General features: G+C 54.1%; 1 protein-coding gene across 4 annotated transcripts in view; it reads left to right on the plus strand.

Annotated features, from left to right (window-relative positions):
* PLCG1 (phospholipase C gamma 1) overlaps positions 1–21954 on the plus strand; it is a 55245-nt gene that overhangs the window by 28274 nt on the left and 5017 nt on the right. For 2 of the 4 annotated variants that reach the window (XM_068149833.1, XM_068149836.1), the window contains exons 3-26: positions 141–234; positions 744–791; positions 6072–6156; positions 6897–6980; positions 8019–8041; positions 8809–8881; positions 9922–10023; positions 10774–10892; positions 11853–11938; positions 12230–12350; positions 13045–13213; positions 13664–13786; positions 14674–14775; positions 15003–15190; positions 15881–16081; positions 16544–16663; positions 16952–17132; positions 17462–17539; positions 18465–18568; positions 18819–18915; positions 19006–19078; positions 19635–19792; positions 20304–20400; positions 20910–21134. In XM_068149833.1, coding sequence (XP_068005934.1) covers positions 141–234; positions 744–791; positions 6072–6156; positions 6897–6980; positions 8019–8041; positions 8809–8881; positions 9922–10023; positions 10774–10892; positions 11853–11938; positions 12230–12350; positions 13045–13213; positions 13664–13786; positions 14674–14775; positions 15003–15190; positions 15881–16081; positions 16544–16663; positions 16952–17132; positions 17462–17539; positions 18465–18568; positions 18819–18915; positions 19006–19078; positions 19635–19792; positions 20304–20400; positions 20910–21134 — 2751 coding nt within the window. The remainder of the gene's footprint in view (positions 1–140; positions 235–743; positions 792–6071; positions 6157–6896; positions 6981–8018; positions 8042–8808; positions 8882–9921; positions 10024–10773; positions 10893–11852; positions 11939–12229; positions 12351–13044; positions 13214–13663; positions 13787–14673; positions 14776–15002; positions 15191–15880; positions 16082–16543; positions 16664–16951; positions 17133–17461; positions 17540–18464; positions 18569–18818; positions 18916–19005; positions 19079–19634; positions 19793–20303; positions 20401–20909; positions 21135–21954) is intronic. The other 2 variants (XM_068149834.1, XM_068149837.1) reach the window with 1 other exon arrangement.

Raw genomic sequence — 21954 nt, forward strand, 5'->3', positions numbered from 1 at the left:
GCACAAGAGGGAGCTGTTATTAGACAGGGGATGGAGGAAACAGTAGGGAATATAAGATGCTGGGGATAGTCCCAAGAAGTTTGGGTTGGTGATCAGCTTCTGTGTCCCTTCCTCCCATTTCTCCTGTGCACTCTCCACAGCCACCTCTGAGGATGAGGTCAATATGTGGATCAAGGGGCTGAACTGGCTGGTGGCAGACACTCTAAGGGCTGCTACCCCCCTGCAGATTGAAAGGTGAGGAACTTGTTCTTGTCCTGCACTTGTTTTCTTTTTTCCCTTTTCTGTCCTGATGACAGAAGTAGGTGAGCAGAGTGACAACATCTCCTTCCCTCTCCCAACTGTGCTGGCCTGGCCCTCCTGCCTCTGCTCTCGAGAGCCCTCATCCTGTTGACCCCAAGTGCTTACATCATTGGTGGCCAGAGTTTGATCCCACACACAGGGAGCAGGAGCTGTACCACAAAGCAGATGGTTTTGTTTGTGTGCAGCCTGTGCTGTCTGTAGAGCCCAGTGTAGAAGAGCAAACCTTTGGTTTGTTTGTCTTCTCCATGGACTCGCTTCCAGGCAGAGATGGTTTTAAAGGGGACAGGTGGTCACTGGGAGGGGGAGCAGAGCCCAGCGGGCAGCAGGGCTGTGGGGGTGGGTGGTGTGGCACGGAGCATTTTCCACAGATGGGAGCAAAGCAAGCAGGCTTGCTGCTGAGGAGCTGGGGCTAAGTGTGTCCGTGTTTGTGCCTCCCCGCTCAGGTGGCTCCGGAAGCAGTTCTACTCGCTGGATCGCAACCGGGAGGACAGGTGAGAGGAGAGGGACCCCTCGCTGGCACAGATGTGCACAGGCATGGAAAGGTTGGAGCTGGAAAGTCTCACCTTTGCCTTGAAACCCCAGCCTTTGCCTTGGGCTTTTGGTTTGGCTCTTTAGGTGTTTCATTTTAATTTCCAAGGCACCTTAATGCAAGCCCCAGTCCTTCTCTAGCTGACTTTTACTGAGTTAAGAATTAACACCCCCAGGACTGTCTTGTTTCCCTGACCCCTTTCCCAGCTGTTTAAACCCAGTAACATCCTGAGAGCCCATAGCCTTCTCTTCACCCCCAGCTGGCTTCAGCCAAGGAAGCAGACACCAAGGAGCAAACAATCACAGAATCATTAAAGCTGGAAACCCCCCTGTATGATCATCAAGCCCACCTGTCAGCCCAACACCATCGTGGCCACTAAACCATGTCCCAGAGTGCCATGGCTACATGTCTTTTGAACACCTCCAGGGATGGTGACTCCACCATCTCCCTGGGCAGCCTGTTCCAATGCCTGAGCACTCTTGCAGTGAAGAAATTTTTTCTAGTCTCCAGCCTAAACCTCCCCTGGCCCAATGTCAGGCCATCTCCTCTCATTCTATTACTTGATAGTAGGGAGAAGTGGTTGTAAGCACACCATCAGGGCTGAGCTGCCTTGTTTGTTACTCTCCACCCTGTTTGGTTTCTTCTGCTCTGAGGTCCATAGAACCATGGATCATCCTGCTGCTTGTTTTCTAGGCTGATGAACTGTAGCAGCACCACTGTTTGTGGGGTTCTTGGGTGAATGCTTAGTGGTGCCTTAGCAGGTGAAATGTCATGCTTGAACCTGTCATGAGGAGATAAGGGCATTGGGTCATGACCTGTCATGAGGAGATAAGGGAGAGGACATTTCCCTGTTGAGAAGCCTCTGCTCTCTATCCCAGCTGCCATCACCTGCTTTCCTTGGCCACGTGTCAGCTGCCAGTCTCCTCTTCCTGAGGGGACTGTTACTTTCCAGGGACAAAAGGAGGGGCACACTTTTCCCCACAGCATGAGGTGAGCCCATTAACCTTTCAGCACTGACTTCCACAGTCCTGTGCTCCTCTGGAGGGGGCAGTGCTGGAGACATCACTCATGCATCAACTCCTGCACCTAGGTATGAGGAGCACCCAGGCCCTGTCTGCCCCTTTCATGTGCTCAGGTGCCCAGACAGAGCTCACTGCAGGGCACTGGGCAGGTCTCTGGTCTCCAGAGCATCCTCTGCTTGGTCCCTGCCAACACCATTGGTCTGCTACCCATTTCCATGCTTCACCCTGAGCCCTGGAGTCCTTTTCCTCCTTGCAGCAAGCTCCTGCCAAGAAACTCTGTGAACCTGTGCTGGGGACATGCCACTGGGGAGCTGTGGGTGACCATGATCAGAGAGGTCAGTCCTGTGGATGGTCAGGTGAAAATCAATGCTCTGTGCTCAGCAGGAGTGAGCAAATCCTCTCATCCTGCTTTGGTCCCTGTGTCCCTCCCTCCCAGCCTCATCCAGGACAGACAGATTGCCCTGCTCTCGGGCTGCTGGGGGTGAATCCAGCCTGTCCACATCTGGGAGCAGAGCAGGAGTGTGTTGTGCTGGGGAGATCCTGGAGCACTGGGCATTTTTGCCTTTGCAATGATTTCTGTCATGGTATTGCAAGAGCACAGCTGGGTGCACAGGGATTTTGTGGAGGAGGGATAAATCCTGGCAGAGGGGGAAAGGGAAAGAAAGGAGCCTTTAAACTGTTGCAGCTGCTCTGCATGTGCCACACACCTTTCCAGTCCAGGCTTGGGGTTTATACATGCTGTACTGGTTTGCAGTGGTGACCAGGCATAACAGTTCCCAACTCAGCAGTGGGACTGAGACAGGGGTGGCTGCAGGGGGAGGGTTGGAAGGCAAATGGAGAAAAAAAAATGTTCAAAATGGCTCCTTTTCCTCATGCAGTTGCTCTGTAAAACTGATGAAATGGCATCCTGGCAGGACAAGAGAGATTGACTATATAGATTTGTCTGCCCAAGGCGTGCTCAGCAGAGCTGAAAGCCAGCCTGTTGCATCTCTCCTGTTGGTTTGCTTTTCATCATCTTTCTATCAGCATTCAGAACTAAGCCAGCAAAATGCAGAATGCTCCTTTGTGGGTGTTGGTCTCTTCTCACAAGTCACAGCTGACAGGACACAAGGAAATGGCTTCAAGTTACACCTGGGGAGGTTTAGGTCAGACCTTAGGAAAAACTTCTGTACCAAAAGGGTTATCAAAGACTGGAACAGGCTGCCTGGGGAAGTGATTGAATGCCCATCCCTGGGTGTATCTACAAGCCATCTAGGCATGGTGCTCAAGGACATGGTGTAGCAGTGGCTCTGGTAGAGTTAGATAATGGTTGGACTGGATGAGCTAGAAGGTCTTTTTCCATCCCTAGTGATCCTGTGATTCCCTGTCCATGAGGGGAAGGGGGCTCTCAGCAAAGGGTTGCTGCTCCAGCCTGGGCAGGAAAAAAAGGGCAAGGTCTCCCCATTTTACAAGCATCCCTGTGCTTCCTGCAAAGTAGGGACAGCAGTTAGGAGGCCATCTCTTGGATGAAATCTTTGCTGTTCTGAGGCGTTCCAGCATGAGCTTTGGTGGTGCTGGACTCTTTGCTTTTGCAGACTGGGTTTGAAAAGGAAAACCCCAAAAGAGTTGTGGGGCTGGGGTTTGTTTTAAGCTTTTCTAATTTATTTATGGTTTGTTTTTTTTTTTTGCAAACCATCCCTGGTCCTTTCCAGAAGGGGCAGGGTTTTGGCAGCTGAAGAAATGGTTCCTGGTGTTGCCGTGCCCCACGCCCCAGCCTCCTGTGCCGGAGCCCTTTCCCCTCCGCCTTCTGCCTGCGCATACCTTCCAGCACGCCACAGATGTTGGCTGTTTTCACTGGCTGCTGGGCCTGTGGATATTTGTTTTTCCAAGGGAGGTTAGGTGGAAAAAGGAGGATAACAGGATGCTGGGGTTTTTTTTCCCTAGCTGCTGCGGAGGAGAGCGTTTCACCCCAGCTAGGAGAGCCGCCCGTGGCTGGGAGCAAGTCGCAGTGCCGGGGAATGTTTTCCTCCCCTGTGAGAGGGCTGGCTCTGTCCTTCAGCCTGTTTGTCAGAACACCCTAAAAAACTTCCCTAGGAGAGATTAGTTTGTTTATTTGGTTTTTACTTTCTACTCTCAGAATAGTACTGAGCTGTTTATCCAAGGTCTCCAGCACTTTTAACGTTATTAATACCACATGGTGAATAAAATCCTTCCATAACCCATCCTGCTGCTGCTGCAGAGAGGGGAAGTGATGGTCACAGCTCTTACAGGGTTTGCTCTTGCCTCTCCTGGTGCCATCACATTGATGAGCAGTGTGGAAGTCCAACACCTCCCTGTGAAACAGCCCAGTGTTACCAGAGCCAACTACTGCCTCCAGCCCACTGCTGGTCCTGCTGCTCAGCCCCTCCTGATCTTTCTCCCAGAGCTTTTCTGCAGTCTCAGCCTCACACCTAGGGGAAATTGCTGTTGGGTGGCTCTGGAGATTCTGGGTGGCCCATTGGGTGTCCTATGGCCATGCTGTGGCCCTTGACATATGAGAGCATCTCTCAGGAGTGACCATTGTGCTCCTGACTCGCTGCCCCAGGCATTGCCCCATTTCAGGTCCTGTCATCCAGGAGCCTGTAGCTGGGACCCTTCTGCCTTTGGGGGTTGCATCTCACCCTGCACATGACCATGGATTCAAGGCATGCTGGAGAAGGGAAAGGGCGGGATCCCCTCCTCAAAATGCTCACCATGAGCCCCAGGGGTACCTTCTCCTGCTGGTGGATGTGCAGTGGGGAGATAGCAAAGCTGCCCCTTGTGCTGAGACTGCATTGCTGGCGCTGTAGCTCACACAGCCAGGAGGGAAGGGATGCTGGTGCCATCTGACAACTTGTGGGGGTTTTTTCCTGTCTGCATGGTCCTTGGCTGGCTGGGTGCTGGCCTTGGGCATGGCGTGGCAGACAGGCCAGGTCCTGCTCTGGCCATCCATGCATCCCAGTCCCCTGCAGCTCTCAGCCTGGAAACAAGGGCTTTCTGTGTCCCATCAGCTGTGGCAGCCCTGGTCTCTGCAGCACCTGACACCAGCTGGTTTCTCACACTCCTTGGGGCTCCCTCTGTCCCTGCTCCATCCTGTGGCACTGAAGATCACCCTGTTTCCAGGGGAGATGGTAAAAGAGATGTGGTTCAGGCTGCCCCTCTATACCACTGCAGATGACAGTGTGATCCCTGCACAGGACACTTTTCCTGGCATGTTTGTATTTCTGTCCCAAAGCCATTCCCAGGGCCAGACCTGCCTTGAGCTTTGGGGGATAGGGGAGCATCCTGGAGGTCCTGGGCTCCCACCTGCTCAGTGGGAGGCAAAAGTAGTGTCTGTGATTGTTGGGGCAGCCTTAGAGAAGTTGCTTTTAAGGCAGGAGCTGCCAAAAAAATAGGATTGCAATGCAGACTTTTCTGCTTCTTGCATCCTGCCCATAGGAGACATCTACCTTCCTCCTCACTGCAGGGCTGTGGCCCCAGGAGGGGACAATGCCAGAGCAGGCAGGGGCAGCGCAGGGCTCCTCACTGCCTGTCTCTGCCTGCCTGGGTGTAGGATCCTGCTTGAGATTGGCACTGGAGCCCTCCCCACTCTGGGAACTGGCATGTTTGGAGCAAAGGTGCTCATGAGGAGGACAGTCACACCAGGTGCCATGTGGCAGTGGCTGGGGGAGTGCAGCTGGGCAGGACGTGGCAGCGCTGTGCCTGCGGCTAGGCGCTGGAAACGACTTTTCCTCTCTTCAGGATAAAATTAGCAGGGCCCAAACCACTTGCAAGTCCTGCCCTCCTCCAGCAGGCTATGGAGTGGGGTTTGAAAGGGATTTGGTCCCTTCCCAGCATCCGTCTTGGGGCACAGATACTCGAAAAAGTCCTCCTCCTTGGTCGTGCCCTTGAAGCAGTAGGTGCTGTGTGGCCATTGTGGCACCAGCCGAGGGTGCAGGGGCTCACCCTGCAGTGCTGGCAGCTTGTTGGAGTGGTGTTTGCAGTTCCCTGTGGCATGCAAGCACCTCTCTCTGCTCCCTGTGCACATCCAGGGATCATTGGGGTGCAAAACATTCTTCTGTTTTGCCTTTGGTTCCTACCCCAGCATCTTTCTGGGGTCATGCATCTGTTCTTGTGTGTCACAGCCTGTGCCCCTTTGGGCATGTGATGTCCTGGTCCCAGGGTGAGGCTCCTCCATCCCAGACCTCCTGAATGTGTTTCCCCTCTTTTCCCTGGTGAGCCAGGATCTCTGCCAAGGATCTGAAGAACATGCTGTCTCAGGTCAACTACCGGGTCCCCAACATGAGGTTCCTGCGGGAGAGGCTCACGGTGAGTGTGTGACTCCTCTGCTCTCCTGGTTCGTGCTGGGGACCCTTGGTAGCCTCTTACCTCCCTCTGAGCAAAACCTGGGGGTGATTAAGCTCCCACAGTGTGTTTGCATATTGCAGAAGCTCCCAGCCTTTCCTGGGAGGGCCCCCACCCACGGTGGTGACTGAAGAAGTGCCAGCTCCCACCGGCTGCCACACCCTGGCCCCTTTGTGGCCAGAACCCGCTTTTTGCCCCACCCTGCCTCCCCTGCTCCCCACATTTGTGCTGCCCGTGGTTGTGGGCTTTGTGCTGCTGGGGTAGAGTTCAGGAGGACAGGCAATGAGGCCAGCAGGTCCTTCATCCTGGATGCCTGACAAGCAGCCAGCTGACAGCATCAGTCCAGGACCAGGAGTGAAGGCTCATCTCATGATGGCCAGCCACTGGGACCGGGGAATGATGGGTCTTGTAGCTTCCAGATACTTCAGATGCTCTCTATATCAGAAACTTAGTGTTCTCTTTGTAACTGTTCAAGCACTCAATAGCACTTCTGTCAGTGCTGTGGTGATGTGGGGCCTCAGGGAACTCGCGTTAGGATGTGCCTGTGTCCAGGCACTATGGGGTCCCACTGACCCCAGCAGAGGTAGGAGGCAAAGTCTGGCCAGGCTTTGGTCTTTTCCTCCTCCTTTTTCCTCAGGAATTCTGGTGGGAGGAGACACTCCTTAGGCAGTGCAGTGTTGACCTCTGGTTGGTTTGTGCTGCAGGACGTGGAGCAGAGGAATGGGGACATCACCTATGGGCAGTTTGCACAGCTCTACCGCAGCCTGATGTTCAGTGCCCAGAAAATGGTAAGAGCTGAATTCTCCAGGGCTGGGAAGTAGGGGGGAGACCACATTTGTTACTGGGCAATCCCTCCTAATTGCCTTTTGAACCCTGCTGCCCTCAGCTAATAGTTCTTTTCTCCTGCCCCAGGGCCAGGGATGACAGGGAAGTGCCTGCTTTAGGCTGGGTAGCACAGGACTGACAGGGATGGGGAGCTCTGTGTGTGAGCAACAGCTGTAGGAAAGCTGAGCTGCACAGTGCTGGTTTGCTGTCCTTGTCAGCTTCTCATCAATTTGTGCTTCCATATGCAGTAATGAGCTTGAGTGGGGCTGGAGGGATCGGGAAGAGTCCTGCAGAGAAGGACCTGGGGGTGCTGAGAAAGCTGGACATGAGCTGGCAACGTGTGCTTACAGCCCAGAGTCAGCCCTGTCCTGGGTGGATCCCCAGCAGTGTGGGCAGCAGGTGGAGGGAGGACATTCTGCCCCTCTGCTGTGCTCTGCTGAGACCCCACCAGCAGTGCTGGGGCCAATTCTGGAGTCCTCAGCACAAGAAAGACATGGACCTGTTAGTGCAGGTCCAGAGAAGGCCACAGCCATGGTATGGGGGCTGGAAGCCCTGTGCTGTGAGGCCAGGCTGAGAGAGTTGGGCTTGTTCAGCCTGGAGAAGAGCAGGCTGCAGGGAGACCCTCTGGTGACCCTGCAGTGCTTAAAGGGGCTCATAAGAAAGCTGGGGCCAGACTTTTAGTCATGGATGTGGTAGTTTTATGGTTACAACCCTAAGAAAGAGGTGATGGGTTTGAACTAAAAGAGGGAGTTTTAGGCTAGATAGAAAGAAAAGCTTTTTTACACTGCAGATGGTGAGACTCTGACCCAGGTTGGCCAGACAGGGGGTAGATGTCCCACCCCTGGCAGCATTCCAGGTCAGGTTGTTTGGGTCTGTGAACAAACTGCTCTGGCTGGACAGCTCTCTGCTGACTGCAAGGGGGTTGTACTAGCTGGCCTGTAAAGGCCCTCTCCAACCCAAAGCAGTCTATGATTCTAAGGGGTGTGGTTGTTCTTTTGCAGGTGGATGTCCCGTTCCTGGAAAGGTTGGTGACTCTCCATGTGTGTTGGGGCTGTTTGCTTTCACTCCATAACGTGTTCTGGTGCTGCAGCAGCATCCTGGGGAGGAGAGATGCTACACACCTCGTGCGTGCCACTGCACTGCTTGTGTTTTTGAACTGTGAATAAGCTGTAGACACTTCAGCTCAGGTCATTAAGGGCTCTCTCCCTCCCAGGCATCCTACTGAGATCCAGCTCAGGTCAGCCACCTCCTAAAATGGTCAACAGTCACACCCTGGAGCCATCTCCCAAAGGTTATCTCCATGCTTGGGTCTTTGAGATAATCAGTTACAAACAGTTCCCTCCTTCATTCCTTGCCCTGCTTCCATGAGTCCATGTCCTCTGGATGCCTGCAGCCATGTCCTGTCTACAATCACCCCTTGACTGCCCTTCCCCTCCTTAGTACTTTCCACTCCTGTACAAGGCAGGCCCTCTGTTTTGCCCAAATCAGTCCCTCTGATGACTTTTGCCACCCTTCATCAAAGTTCCACATTGTTGTACCCTTGGCAGTGTGACTCCTGGAGCAGTCCTTGGCTCTGAGATGGGGACATACAGTCTTGGCTGCTGTGTTGTGGCTGCCATGCCCTCCTCGGCTCTCCCGCTCATCCTGCTCTGCTCTCGCAGCGCTGCTTGCTTGGGGCACATCTTGCCTGCACAAGCCATGTGGTGACTGCAGATGACATCTCACATGATGGTGGTAACAGCTGGTCATGATATGCTGCATGAGTGACTGAAGCTTCCCTCTGCTTTTCAGGGGTGGAGAAAGGTCTGAGCACTTCAGGGTGTCGCTGCTGGACTTGCAGAAGTTCTTGCTGGAGTACCAGAGGGTGAGCTCAACACAGGCCCAGGGGAGGGATGAGGGTGCAGGCACTGATAGTGGTAGGGATCAGGTGCTCCAAGGATGACCTTGCCATGGAGCTGGGCTGATTTGGTCATCTCTGTGGCCTGGCATGGCCACAGCCTGAGAGCATCCTTCCAGGAGCAGGAGGTGAGGCAGGGAAAGCACTGCTGAGGGTAAACCTGGCCTCAGCCAGTCAGAAAAAGGAACAAAAACAGAAGATCCTGAGGAGTGGAGATCCCAGGAGGGAGGAATTGGTCAGTAGAGATTTACCCTGCCTCTGTGACTTCCACTGGTACTGAGAGTTTCCAGCAGCTGAAATGTCATGGTCCATCCTGGCTGCCTGGGAGGTGCTGATCGATTCAGTTGCTGATGTTTCTATTTCAAAGCAATCTTAGGACATTCAGCAAGCACACCATGAATACTCAGGCATGCACATGGGTGCAAGCAGCACGTCTGTGGGCTGCACAGAGCCAAGTCTTGCTGGGCTTTCTGTCTCATTGGTGGTCTCCTCCAAGAGAAGGGAAAGTGTGAGGCCTCCAGCTTTGCACCATCCTCCCCATCTCCTGCCACCATCTCTCTGCCCAAGCTGTGCAGCAAGCAGGGAGTTAACCAATGAAGGGACCCAGCTGTTTTCATGGCCTGATGAAAGACATCCATGGAGAAAGAGAAGCAAAAGGAAGCTGAGCTGGCTTCTGCTGCTGAAGGAGCAGGGATGGCAGATGGGTGCAAAGGGGCTTTCAGAGAGAAAACAATTGCTTGGCACAGATTAAACGAAGGCCACTTGGAAATGGGGCAGATGTCTGGAGTTGCATGTTCTCTGGCTGATGGTTGAGTTCCTGGCAGAGGTGGTGGTCTGAAAAAACTCACTAGTTAAAGCTCTTAGTTGGATGAGTTGGACTCGACAATCTCAAAGGTCTTTTCCAACCTGGTTAATTCTATTCTGTTCCAAATCTCTGAGCTGCTCCTGGGTTTGAATAATCCCTTCTGAAATGTTTTCTCTTTTATGGTCTCTCTTGGGGCTTGCAGGAGCTCTGGGCTGCAGATATCCTTCAGGTACAGGAATTCATGTTCAACTTTCTGAGAGACCCTCTGAGGGAGATCGACGAGCCTTATTTCTCCCTGGATGAAGTAAGACACCTTGAACACCAGCACGTGTGGAGGGGGGTGGAGGGGAGGGTGGCCTCCCCAGTGTGATGTGTGCTGTGGTGTGACAGCTCTGCTGCCCTCTGTCCTCACTGTGGCATGGTGGTGCTTAAAGGATCACAGCTCCTGGAAGCTGCAATGCTGTAGGCAGCTGCAGTGCTGTAGGCAGCGAGTGTGGTGGGTCACTGTCTTGCGCAAGAACTGGCTGATAAAGGGAATGACTTCTGGGCTCTCATGTTGAATGTCTGCAGCTGGGAGAGCTCATCAGGCAGTTCATTTAGGGGAGGAAGGGGGCTGTGTTTGGCTTAGTGCCCCTTTTGGGGCATGTGAGGCTCTCTTCAAAGCAAGAAGAGCTGAAAACAAAAGAATAAAAGCAACTGGAGATGACCATGTCACTGGCACTCTAGACCAGCTCCCACACAAAGGTCCCTTGACCCACATGGCCTTTGTGAGCTGCAAAATAAAAGGCAGAGCAGTTCATTTGCCTCCAGCTGGGGCAGAGGATTTGTCCACAGATATTTGGCACAGCTCAGAGGAGAGGTGGCAGTGCCCAAGCTGTGGTTACTCGAGCAGGCTGGCTTGGGTAGCTGTGAGCTGTCCTGGTTGCCTTTGGCCAGTCTGAGCTGAGCTTAGCAAATGGCACCTGCCCCAGAGCTGCTGCCACCCAGGCTGAGATGTGTGTGAAGCTGAACCACTCCACATCATTAACACACACTTCTGTTTCTTCCTGAGCAGTTTCTCACCTTCCTGTTTTCCAAAGAGAACAGCATCTGGAACTCACAGCTGGACATGGTGTGTCCAGAGAACATGAACAACCCCCTCTCCCATTACTGGATCTCCTCCTCACACAACACGTAAGGCCTGGGGGGTGGCTCACTCCACCTCTTTGCTCCTAGCATCCTCTTCCCCTGTGCCAGGGTGGGTTTCTCCTGAATTTGCCCAATCTGGTTTGGGTGGGAAGTGATCTCTAAAGGTCATATAGTCCTATGCCCCTGCAGTGAGTAGGGGCATATTCAACTACAGCAGGTTGCTCAAAGTCCAAAACAACCTGGCCTGGAATGTTTTCAGGGATGAGAACACCTACTCATGGGTAGATGAGTCAAGCAGACTTTTCTAAACCAGGGTCAGTACATTGGAGACCTTCCTCTTGGTGCCCCAGTCCTCCATCCATTGTTTTACCATCAATGTTTTGCTCAGACCTTGTCAGCAGCATGCATCTGCACAGGCTGTGCTTTCCAGTCCCAGACTGGCACTGATGGTTTCTTGCCATTAGCAATGTCACCTTCCACACAGGACAGATGTAATAGAAACCTGGCAGGCTGAAATTGGCCATTTGCCATCTTTGCTGCTAGAAGAATCTTGCAGGAGCTGTTTGTTTGCAGACAAGCTCTGTCTCTGTTCCCTATTCGTGGAAAGCAGTGCCAGCACACAGCCCAAACTTAAAAGGACCAAGAGCCTAAGCCAGCTGAGCAGGCTGGAGGGCAGGCAGCAAGCCCCTGTCTGCCTGCCTGAGCTGGTCTAACCCTGCTCTGGAGCTGCTTCTGCCTGGCAGAGAGGGCTCTTTGTGGCATCAATGCTGATATCACTCTTTAAGACTTATCTCAAGAGCCAGCACCAAGGCTGGACCTCAGAAAAGTGCTTGCAGCACCTTGCAGCAGGAGCAGTGGAACTCCTCACCTGGGGCAGGTGGCAGATCTGGGGGAAAATCCCTCTCACTGCTCCTTACTTCGGAGAGGCAGGTCCATGCTGTCCCAGCAGACACCTCTGCCCATGGTGAGCATGCTGCCTTGCTGATATCTCCTCTCATCTGGAAGGTACCTGACGGGGGATCAGTTCTCAAGTGAGTCCTCACTGGAGGCCTACGCCCGCTGCTTGCGCATGGGATGCCGCTGCATCGAGCGTGAGTACCCTGAGCTGCTGCCTCTGCCTCTTTCATCCTGGTAGCTTGTGGTGGTCAGGGAGGGCTTTGCCTGCCAGGCATGGGTAAAGGTTGATGTGGCAGGCTGTGCTGCAAGGGTTGGTGTTTGCTTTGTGGGACTGGGTGGGACGTGCCCGAGCTTTTGGTTGCCCAGAACGATTTGGACTTCCATCTTGCTCCTTTATCACCATCCAACATGTGCTTAGTGCTCTCCATCTCATGTTCATATCCTGCTTGTCTTGAAGCTAAGTTTACCCCATGGGTCTCTTTCAGTGGATTGCTGGGATGGTCCTGATGGTATGCCAGTCATCTACCATGGACACACCTTAACCACCAAGATCAAGTTCTCTGATGTCTTGGTCACTATCAAGGAGCATGCCTTTGTCACCTCCGAGTGAGTACAGCAAGGACCTGGACTTCAGCTAGCAGAACTGCCAGGGAGGCTGAGTGTGGCTCGAGCTGAGGCTGTAGCAAGGTGAAGCCCACCTTTACCCAGAGATCCATCACAAGACCGTGCACCTGGGATCTGGTGGGAAGACAGCATGTTGTTGTGTCTCCAGCCAAAGGCAGATTTCTCCCAGAAAAAGAATTGTAGGAGGGAAGCTTTGGTCTCTTCTCCCAGGCAACCAGTGACAGAATGAGAGGACACAGTCTCAAGCTGTCTAGGCTTGATCTTAGAAAGAAGTTCTTCACAGAAGGAGTGATTGGCCATTGGAATGGGCTGCCCAGGGAGGTGGTGGAGTCCCTGTTCCTGGAAGTGTTTAAAATAAGACTGGATGAGGCACTTAGTGCCATGGTTGAGTTGAGTAGATGGTGTTAGGCGATAGGTTGGACTTGATGATCTCAAAGGTCTTTTCCAACCTGGTTAATTCTGTGACTGTGTAAACCCCAACAGTCCTTCTCCACTCTATGCCTTGCCAGCAGTGGTGGGGACACCCTGCTCTAGGTTACATTGAACGCTGAAGACAGCACAGGTCACTGTTGGTGCAGATTGCACGTTGAGAGGCTGTGCTTTGAAGTGAAGTTCAGAAGCTGTTGGTTCTCTCCAGACACCATTCATGTTCTGAGAGCTCTTTCCCTTCTCCCAGCTTCCCTGTCATTCTGTCCATTGAGGACCACTGCAGCATTGCTCAGCAGAGGAACATGGCTCAGAATTTCAAGAAGGTTTTTGGAGACATGCTCTTGACCAAACCAGTAGATATTTCTGCTGATGGCCTTCCCTCTCCAAACCAGCTCAAGAGGAAGATTCTTATCAAGGTGAACTCCTTTCCCCAGCAAAGTCCTTTAAGTGGAGAGATAATGGGGGCAGAAAGGGGTGAGGATGTGGGACCAAGGGCAGTCGTTTGCTTCTGGAAGGGCTTGGCAGTGGCTGGGGTGGAAGTGGAGACCTGATGCTAAAAGCAAATGGAGATGAAGAGCTCTCTTGCTTCAGAGCTGCTGAGAAATGAGCTCAGCAACTGGCTGCTGCCTTTCTTTGGATCTTGGGGACATTTGTATTTCTGATACAGGAATTGCCTCTGGGAAGAAAGGGTGGAACTTTAGCACCATTTGATGATCTCTGTGCCATGGATCTTACCTTAGCCCTTTCAGTGCAGAGGAATTCAGTGTAGCAGACCTGGAGTTTTGAGGTCATTCACCAGGAGATCTGTGCTGCTTTATGGGCACCTGCTCCCCTCAAGGTGCTTGAACCACTCTCTCCTCCCACAGCACAAGAAGCTGGCAGAGGGCAGTGCTTATGAGGAGCTACCCACATCTGTAATGTACTCAGAGAATGACATCAGCAACTCCATCAAGAATGGGATCCTCTACTTGGAAGACCCCATCAATCACGTATGTCACTGTCACCATCATCCTGGGGGCTTCATCAGTGACATGGGAACTCTGTAAGGCATGTGTGGTGCTGGAAGGAAGGGCTGTGGTGCGAATGATCCAAGGGGCTGTTGGTCTGTCTTGTTTCCCAGGAGTGTCTGAAGGCTGGGGTGGGGGTTATGCTGGCTCTTTGGGATGCTCTTCCTCAGGCATCTCCTGTTGGCCCTTGTCAGAGGCAGAAGGCTAAGCTAGAGGGAGCTGTGAGCCGAGGCACTGCAGCTGCTCTTGTGTAATCTCTGTAGCCTGCTAGCTCTTGCTGCAGGAAGTTCTGGTGGTGGCCTGCATTTCTAGACCTGCCTCCCACCGAGTGCCTACACACACAGCACACCAAACTAAATTAAAACAGGCACTCTGCCTTGTGAAGCACCAAGCAGCCATTGTCCTGCCTGTGTTTCCTTCTGCACAGCCCACTTCTTCAGCTGCATTGCAGTCATGTGTGAACCAAGCAGGTTTTAGGAATACAGGAAAGTGCAGTGGTAAAGCTTCACAACCCCCTCTGATACCTTCACCCCTGAGAGTCCCCTGTGCTGAATCCATGCAGTGTTTTCCTCTTGTGTTGAATTGCTCTTCATTTGGTCATCTCCTTCTAGTATGTCTTGAGGTGTTTGCAGCATGATCTCCAGTCCCTTTCTATGCAAGACCTATCACATGCTGGTTTTTCACTGCTGATAAATCCATGCTTAGGATCTGAGGGTTGACTTGGAAGCTTCTGTGACTCCACTGAAATCACAAACCCAGCTGTCCCTCGCTGCTTGTGCTGATCAGGAGGAGAGGATCCTACATATAGTGGTGGGCCAGTTTGGTGCTCCCTCAGGAGATCTTCTAGCCCAGAGTTTGTTTCCTTGCAGGAATGGAACCCACATTACTTTGTCCTGACCAGCAGTAAGATCTATTACTCTGGAGAGACAACCAGTGACCAAGGAAATGAGGATGAGGAAGAGCAAAAGGAGGTGAGGGCTGCCTTGCATGACAGTGAGTTGTTCCTCTAGACAGAGGACTTGGCTGGCCAAGGTAGTGTGCATCTCCACTGCCAGCTGACTTGAGAGGGACGTCCTGTGATGGGAAGGGTGGGAGCTGCTTCAAGAACTCCCTGCTGCTGGTTGGAAGAGCTCTGAGCAGAGCAAACACTACAAGCCTGCCCTCAGTAACACGAGGTGGTGGGTTTTCCCCCTGCCAGGTGAGCAACAGCACCGAGCTGCACTCCACAGAGAAGTGGTTCCATGGCAAGCTGGGAGCGGGGCGTGACGGGCGGCACATCGCAGAGCGGCTGCTGACGGAGTACTGCATCGAGACAGGGGCTCCTGACGGCTCCTTCCTCGTCAGGGAGAGCGAGACCTTCGTGGGAGACTACACCCTCTCCTTCTGGTGAGGGCCACAGGTGTCAGCCTGCTGCTCCGTGTTGCTCCTGGGCTAGCCTTCATCTTGACACTGTCTTCAGTGGTAGGGTTCCAGGCCACAGCAGCTGGAAAGTTTCTCCCCTTTCCCTGTGCCACAGCATCTGGTGCTGGATTGTGTCCATAGAAGGGCAACCAAGCTGTGAAGTGTCTAGAGCACAAGTCTTGTGAGGAGTGGCTGAAGGAACTGGAGAAACAGAGGCTAGTGGGAGACCTGGCTCTCTACAACTCTCTGAAAGGAGGTTGGAGCCAGGTGCAGTTTGGTCTCTTCTCCCAAGGAACAAGCAATAGGACAAGAAGAAATGGCCTCAAGTTGTGCCAGGGAAAGTCTTCTTCCCTGAAAGGGTTGTCAAGCCCAGGGCAGCGATGGAGTCCCTGTCCCTGGAGGGATTGAAAAGCCATGTAGATGTGGTGCTGAGGGACATGGTTTAGTGGTGACCTGGCAGTGATGGGTTGGACTCAATGATCTTAAAGGTTTCTTCCAACCCAAACAATTCCATGATTCTATGTCAATGCACTGTCTCAGTGCAGAAGGGTCAAGTGCCTTAGAACCCTTGTGTGGGGAGTCTCCTGTGGGGCAGGAAGGCCATGCCTAGGCTAGAGAAGTGCCTGGGGCAGAATCTCCACAGTCAATTCTGTTTTCCCCCTCCCTCTTCCGCAGGCGCAACGGGAAGGTGCAGCACTGCCGCATCCACTCACGGCAGGATGCTGGCAGCCCCAAGTTCTTCCTGACGGACAACCTGGTGTTTGACAGCCTCTACGACCTCATCACCCACTACCAGGAGGTGCCACTGAGGTGCAATGAATTTGAGATGAGGCTGACAGAGCCAGTGCCACAGACCAATGCCCATGAGAGCAAAGAGTGAGTGTGTGATTGAGTAGGGTGGGTTGTGTCCACTGGGCAGCTGGGACCACAAGGGAAAACCTCCCAGGTCTTGATGGAGTTCTTCCTCCCTTTCTGTGGCTCCCTGGTCCCCATCTGCTCCCCACAGAACTCTGTGTCACAGCAGCCATGCTTGCCAGCTTCATGGTTGATGGAGCTGGTTGTCTGGGAAGCTCAGTGCAAAGGAGGAACTACTGGGCTTGGTTAGGATGCCTTCACCCATGCTGCTTGTCTCCAAATGGCTCTGTTCCCACCTGTCCCCCAGGAAGGAGAAGACAGCCCTGTTGCAGTGTTTCATATATAATGTTCTCTGCTTCCTGTCCTCCTTGTGAGCCTTCAGGCAGCATTTTGTGGGCTGGAGGGGAAGCCAAGTGGCAGGGCAGAGGTGTGGGGCGAGCTGCATGCTTGGAGCTGTGCACAGTGATGTGTCTTTCCTGCAAGGTGGTACCACGCCAGCCTGACGCGGGCCCAGGCTGAGCACATGCTGATGCGGGTGCCGCGCGACGGAGCCTTCCTGGTGCGCAAGAGGAGCGAGCCCAGCTCCTACGCCATCTCCTTCCGGTGCGTCCCTGGGAAGGGGGGCGGTGGGCTGGCAGCTGCAGCGCCTGAGTGAGCAGCAGAGGGGCCATCAGCATGATGTGAGCCCTCCCAGAGCTCTTCTCGCTCCTGGATAAGTCTCACAGCCCTTCGAGAGCCTTTAGGACTCTGCTTCTCCTCCCATCTTCTGTGGGAGGTGGCTGTGCTCAGCAGCCAGCCTGGGAGCACCTTTCTGCTTGGGTGTCTCTGTTTTGGCTGAGACCTTCTCTTGCCAGGTGCTAAGGGGCTTCTCTCTGCCTTTCCACCCGTCAGGGCAGAAGGGAAGATCAAACACTGCCGAGTGCAGCAGGAGGGCCAGACTGTGCTGCTTGGCAACTCCGAGTTCGAGAGCCTGGTGGACCTGATCAGCTACTACGAGAAGCACCCTCTGTACCGCAAGATGAAGCTGAGGTACCCCATCAACGAGGAGACGCTGGAGAAGATAGGGACAGCGGTGAGTGTGGGTGGCTGTTGGAAGAGAGAAGCTAAAGGATGATGGACAGGTGTGTTTTGAGCTGCTGCCTTGAAGTGGTGTTGTGTGAGCCATCTCTGCGCTTCACAGCCGCATCCCTTGGGGCTCCACGCCCTGCTGCAAACAGCTACTAGTTGGGGTGGGATTTATGGCTGCCCCTCTGACACAGGTCAGTAGGGAGTGTGAGCTTAGGCATCTGTTTGCTGTGTGCAGTGTCATCTTTGATCTCCTTTCTTCCCTGGGTGTTCTCCCTACCTCCTCCAAGGTTCTGCACAGCCACAGTTGTCACCACTGGCCCTTTGCTTTGACAGGAGCCGGACTATGGAGCCCTTTATGAGGGACGCCACCCTGGGTTCTACGTGGAAGCCAACCCCATGCCCACCTTCAAGGTACACTGTCACTGCTTGGCATGAAACAACCTGCAGAGCCTGAGAGTGTAGCAAGCATCTCTTCATTTTCCAAGAGCTGTATTATTTTACACACCCAGTTTCAGACCATGCAGGAGAACACGCTCTAGGCTGAGCCCAAAGGTTCCCAGGCTGGGCTCCCCCTTGTTCTGAGCTCCCCAAACTAAACCCATCCGTGGCTCCAGCCCAAAGGAAAATGCCTGTGCAGAACTATACCTGACTTTTGACCTCTGGCCTGGCAGAAATGGGGGCCTTGATTTGTTCTGCAAGGGTCACTAGGGTCTGGCAGCAGGGCTGGATGCTGCCTGCACACAACATTGCCTCAGAGCCCCAGCAAACAGTGGGAGGTGACCTCTCATCAAGGCAGGGGATTCTACCACTCCACTCTGGTGAGAGCCCTCCTGCAATGCTGTGGCCAGCTCTGGAGTGCTTAGCACAGGAGAGACGTGGATGTGTTTGAGCTGGTCCAGAGGAGGCCACAGAAATGATCAGAGGGCAGGAACCCCCCTGCTGGAGTTGTTCAGCCTGGAGAAGGCTCCAGGGAGGCCTTTCAGTACTTAAAGGGGCCGATAAGAAAGATGGGGACAGCCTTTGTAGCAGGGCCTGTTGTGACAGGACAAGGGGTGATGTTTTTAAATTAAGAGGGAGATTCAGACTGGATAGAAGCAAGAAATTATTTTATGCTGAGTGTGGTGAAGCACTGGCCCAGGTTGTCCTGAGAGGTAGATGCCCCATCCCTGAAAGTGGGGCTCCAAGCAACCTGCCCTAGTTGCAGTTGGCCCTGCTGAGTGCAGGACTAGATGCAGTCCCTTCCAACCCAAACTGTTCTATGTTTCTTTGATGCTGGGGGTTTGTTGTCTGTGTGGCCATCCACTGCCTGGCCTCATGGGACCCCTCCTCATTGCAGTGTGCAGTCAAAGCCCTGTTTGACTACAAGGCACAGCGGGAGGACGAGCTCACCTTCACCAAAAACGCCATCATCCAGAACGTGGAGAAACAGGAGGGAGGCTGGTGAGTTGGTCCTGGGCTTCCTTTTTCTCTTGAGGACACCATCAATCCTTGGTGTCACCATCCAGACAGAGCTGTGTCTCCTCTAGGCCTGTCTCTGGTCAGGGATTGTCCACTAGCTGCACAGCCCCAAAGCCTCATGGAACCCTAAAAGCAGATCGTGGAGGAGGAGCTGCCTGTCACCCACAGCCCCCAGTCAGGATGCTCTGGGTTCCTGTGGTGGGTGCTGATGCTGCCCCTCCCTCTCTTCCAGGTGGAGAGGAGATTATGGTGGCAAGAAGCAGTTGTGGTTCCCTTCCAACTACGTAGAGGAAATTACTGGTCCCAGTAGCCTGGAGCCAGAGCGGGAGGTGAGTGTGCCTGAGCCAGGCAAGGTGGGCTGGAGGGGAGAAGTGCCCAGCACCGTGCCCAGCACCATCCTGCCTGTGCTTCATTCCCAGCAGCAGCTGGATGAGAACAGCCCCCTGGGGGACCTGCTTGGAGGTGTCCTGGATGTGCCCTCCTGCCAGATCGGTGAGTGCCATGGAAGGGTGGAGAACTGGAGGGTGTTATGGCCATTTGTGTGTCCCCTGCACTGCAGGGCTTTGGTCTCCATCTGTCTCTAGACACCTTGGTGCCTTCTGCAAGTGAACACCAGCATATGGTGTGTGCTTGTCATGCAGTGGCATGCTCTGCTGCTGCTCCTGGGTGCTGGCTGAGGTGGGTCCCATCTGCAGCTACCTGCTGTCCCTCAGCTCCCCAAAGCCCAGAGGACATTGTGCTCCAGATGGTTGTTCCCACCTGGACTCTTCAGGGCACAGAGTGAAGAAGATGTAGGAATGGGAGGAAGAGGGCATCACAAAGGCCCCATGAGGCTTCTCAGCCCCCTCAGGATACACTCTGCATCCTCCACTATCACTTCCTGAGCTCTGTCTGTAGCCTCTGGTGACCAGAAATGGAAGCTTCTCCTCTTAGCTGCTTAGTGCCGGGGCAGCCACGCGAGTTCCTCAATGCCTGTCCCCGCTGTGGTGTGAGAGACTTGGCTCAGCATCCGCTTGTGACCTTGCCCTCTGCCCCTGTCTCCACACAGCCATCCGCCCCGAGGGCAAGAACAATCGCCTCTTCGTCTTCTCCATCAGCATGGCCTCCGCCTCGCGCCTCTCCCTCGACGTGGCAGCCGACACCCACGAGGACCTGGTGGACTGGGTGAAGAAGATCCGGGAGGCAGCCCAGACGGCGGACGCCCGGGTGAGCCTGCACAGCTCTTGGCAGGGGAGAGGCCTCCTTGCTGAATCCTGGGTCACCAAGGAGGCTGAGGGTGGTGGTGGGACAGAGCCTGTACCAACTGGCAGAGCAGTTACAAAGCCAGAGCCATCTTTGGCAATACAGCAAGGGGCAGTGGCTTGAGAGGCTCGGGCTGGGCAGCTGTGAGGACTGGTCCATAGGGAGGGTGTTGTAGCCTTGGGAGGAGGGTGACCTCCATCCATGCAAGGTGACAAGGCTCAGTTACAAGGCCATGGCTGCCCTGCTCCTGGTGTGCCAGTCCTGCTCCAGGTGGGAGATAGGACTCACCAAGAGCCCTACCTATCCCATGGGTGCTTTTATAGTGTGTCCCCATGCAGACCTGCTCATGATTGCCATAGGATGGGCAGGAGCAGCCTCACCAGACCAGCACTGCTGTTGACTGTAGTTGGTGACCTGGTTATCCAGTGCTGCTGCTTTCTACCTGATCCTGACACATCTCTCCCTCTCTTGGCAGCTCTCTGAAGGGAAGATGATGGAGAGGAGGAAGAAGATTGCCCTGGAGCTTTCAGAGCTGGTGGTCTATTGCCGACCTGTGCCCTTCGATGAAGAGAGTGAGCATCTGCTGGTCTGGTGGCCACTGCAGGCAGGGACCATGGCACTGCAGACCCCATGGTGTGCCCCGAGGTGCTGCTTTGGCTAGAGCTCAGCAGATGGCAGGTGTCCAAAGCAGGCTGGAAGAGGATTCCATTGGAGCTGCAGAAATGTCTTACAGAGGGTGGAAGTTTCCTTTCCCATCCCTCTGTCACCATCCAGAGCAACTGCTGAGGGAATGGTGCTGTGAACCATCATGTCCAATCACCAAGAGCAGTTTCAGTGCTTTCAGACGTCCATGCTGGGCACCTAGCAAACATCTGCTGGGGCAGAGCAGGGCCTGCACAACCTGATAATGGTGGCTGAGCCACGGTGGGAGAGGATGGCATTAGAATAGAATAGAATTAACCAGGTCCAGAGTCCAACCTATCATCCAACACTATCTAATCAGCTAGGAAGGGGCCTGGGATGGTTGAAGTGTCTGGAAAGGGAGAGTGCTCCAGGCTTACCCTGCGCTGTCTCCTCCCAGAGATCGGCACAGAGAGGGCCTGTTACCGTGACATGTCCTCCTTCCCTGAGACCAAGGCAGAGAAGTACGTCAACAAGATCAAAGGCAAGAAGTTCCTGCAGTACAACCGCCTGCAGCTCTCCCGCATCTACCCCAAGGGCCAGCGCCTGGACTCCTCCAACTACGACCCCCTGCCCATGTGGATCTGTGGCAGCCAGCTGGTAGCACTCAACTTCCAGACCCCAGGTGAGGGCAGCAGGCAGGGAAGGGGGGCAGGCTCCTGGGGTACCTGCACCTGCCCACACCCCTGCTAGCCTGATTCTGGTAAACAGGGGGCTCTAGGGAGAGGTCCTGGGTCTAGGAGGGGCTCTGCAGGGAGCAGAACTTGATGTGCAGGCATGTGCTTCCCACAGTGGGGATGTGTTCTGGAGGGCTGGATTGACCTGGGCTGGGCCAGGAGGTTGTGGGGCCACAAGAACAAGATGTAACAAAGGAAGTAGGGAGTTCCTCCATGGTCCTTGGTGGCAGAGTGGGCAGGGGATGTACCAAAGCGGACAGGGCAGCCCCAGCCCTGGGACACTGGCTGGTTGTGGGTTCTTGAGTCAAACTCACTGCTTTGCTCAGTCATCCCCAGCTTCCCCTCCTGCTTCTGCCATGCAGCCAAGCCTTCCCCTTCCCCTTTCCCTGGCCCTTGCCAAGCCCTGCTGTGAGCCTGCTCAGCTCACCAACCCACCAGAAAACTACCTGCCTCTTTTTTCCTGATGGAGTTTTCATTCCTGTTGGGAATTCAGGCATCTCACAGAGCTTGGCAAACGCTAGAGCCAGCACAAGGAAAGCTGAAAGGAGAGGGAGGATAAACAGGGGGTGACCCCTGGAGCCCTGGGTAGTTGGGCAGATCATGCCTGAGAAAGTTCTCCCATGGCCCAAGCACATATACAGGCTGCAGTGAGGTTGTGGCATTGCAGTGAGTCATTGCCAAGTGATGAGCCAGGTCCCTTTGCAAAGGTCTTCACTTGAGGCACCAATAACCTCCAGTGCTCTGGCTTGCGGAAAGGGCACAAGGTCT

The sequence above is a fragment of the Melanerpes formicivorus genome, unplaced genomic scaffold, assembly GCF_026170545.1.
Source record: "Melanerpes formicivorus ecotype bairdi unplaced genomic scaffold, bMelFor1.0.p_v2 SCAF_19, whole genome shotgun sequence".
Taxonomy (NCBI): domain Eukaryota; kingdom Metazoa; phylum Chordata; class Aves; order Piciformes; family Picidae; genus Melanerpes; species Melanerpes formicivorus.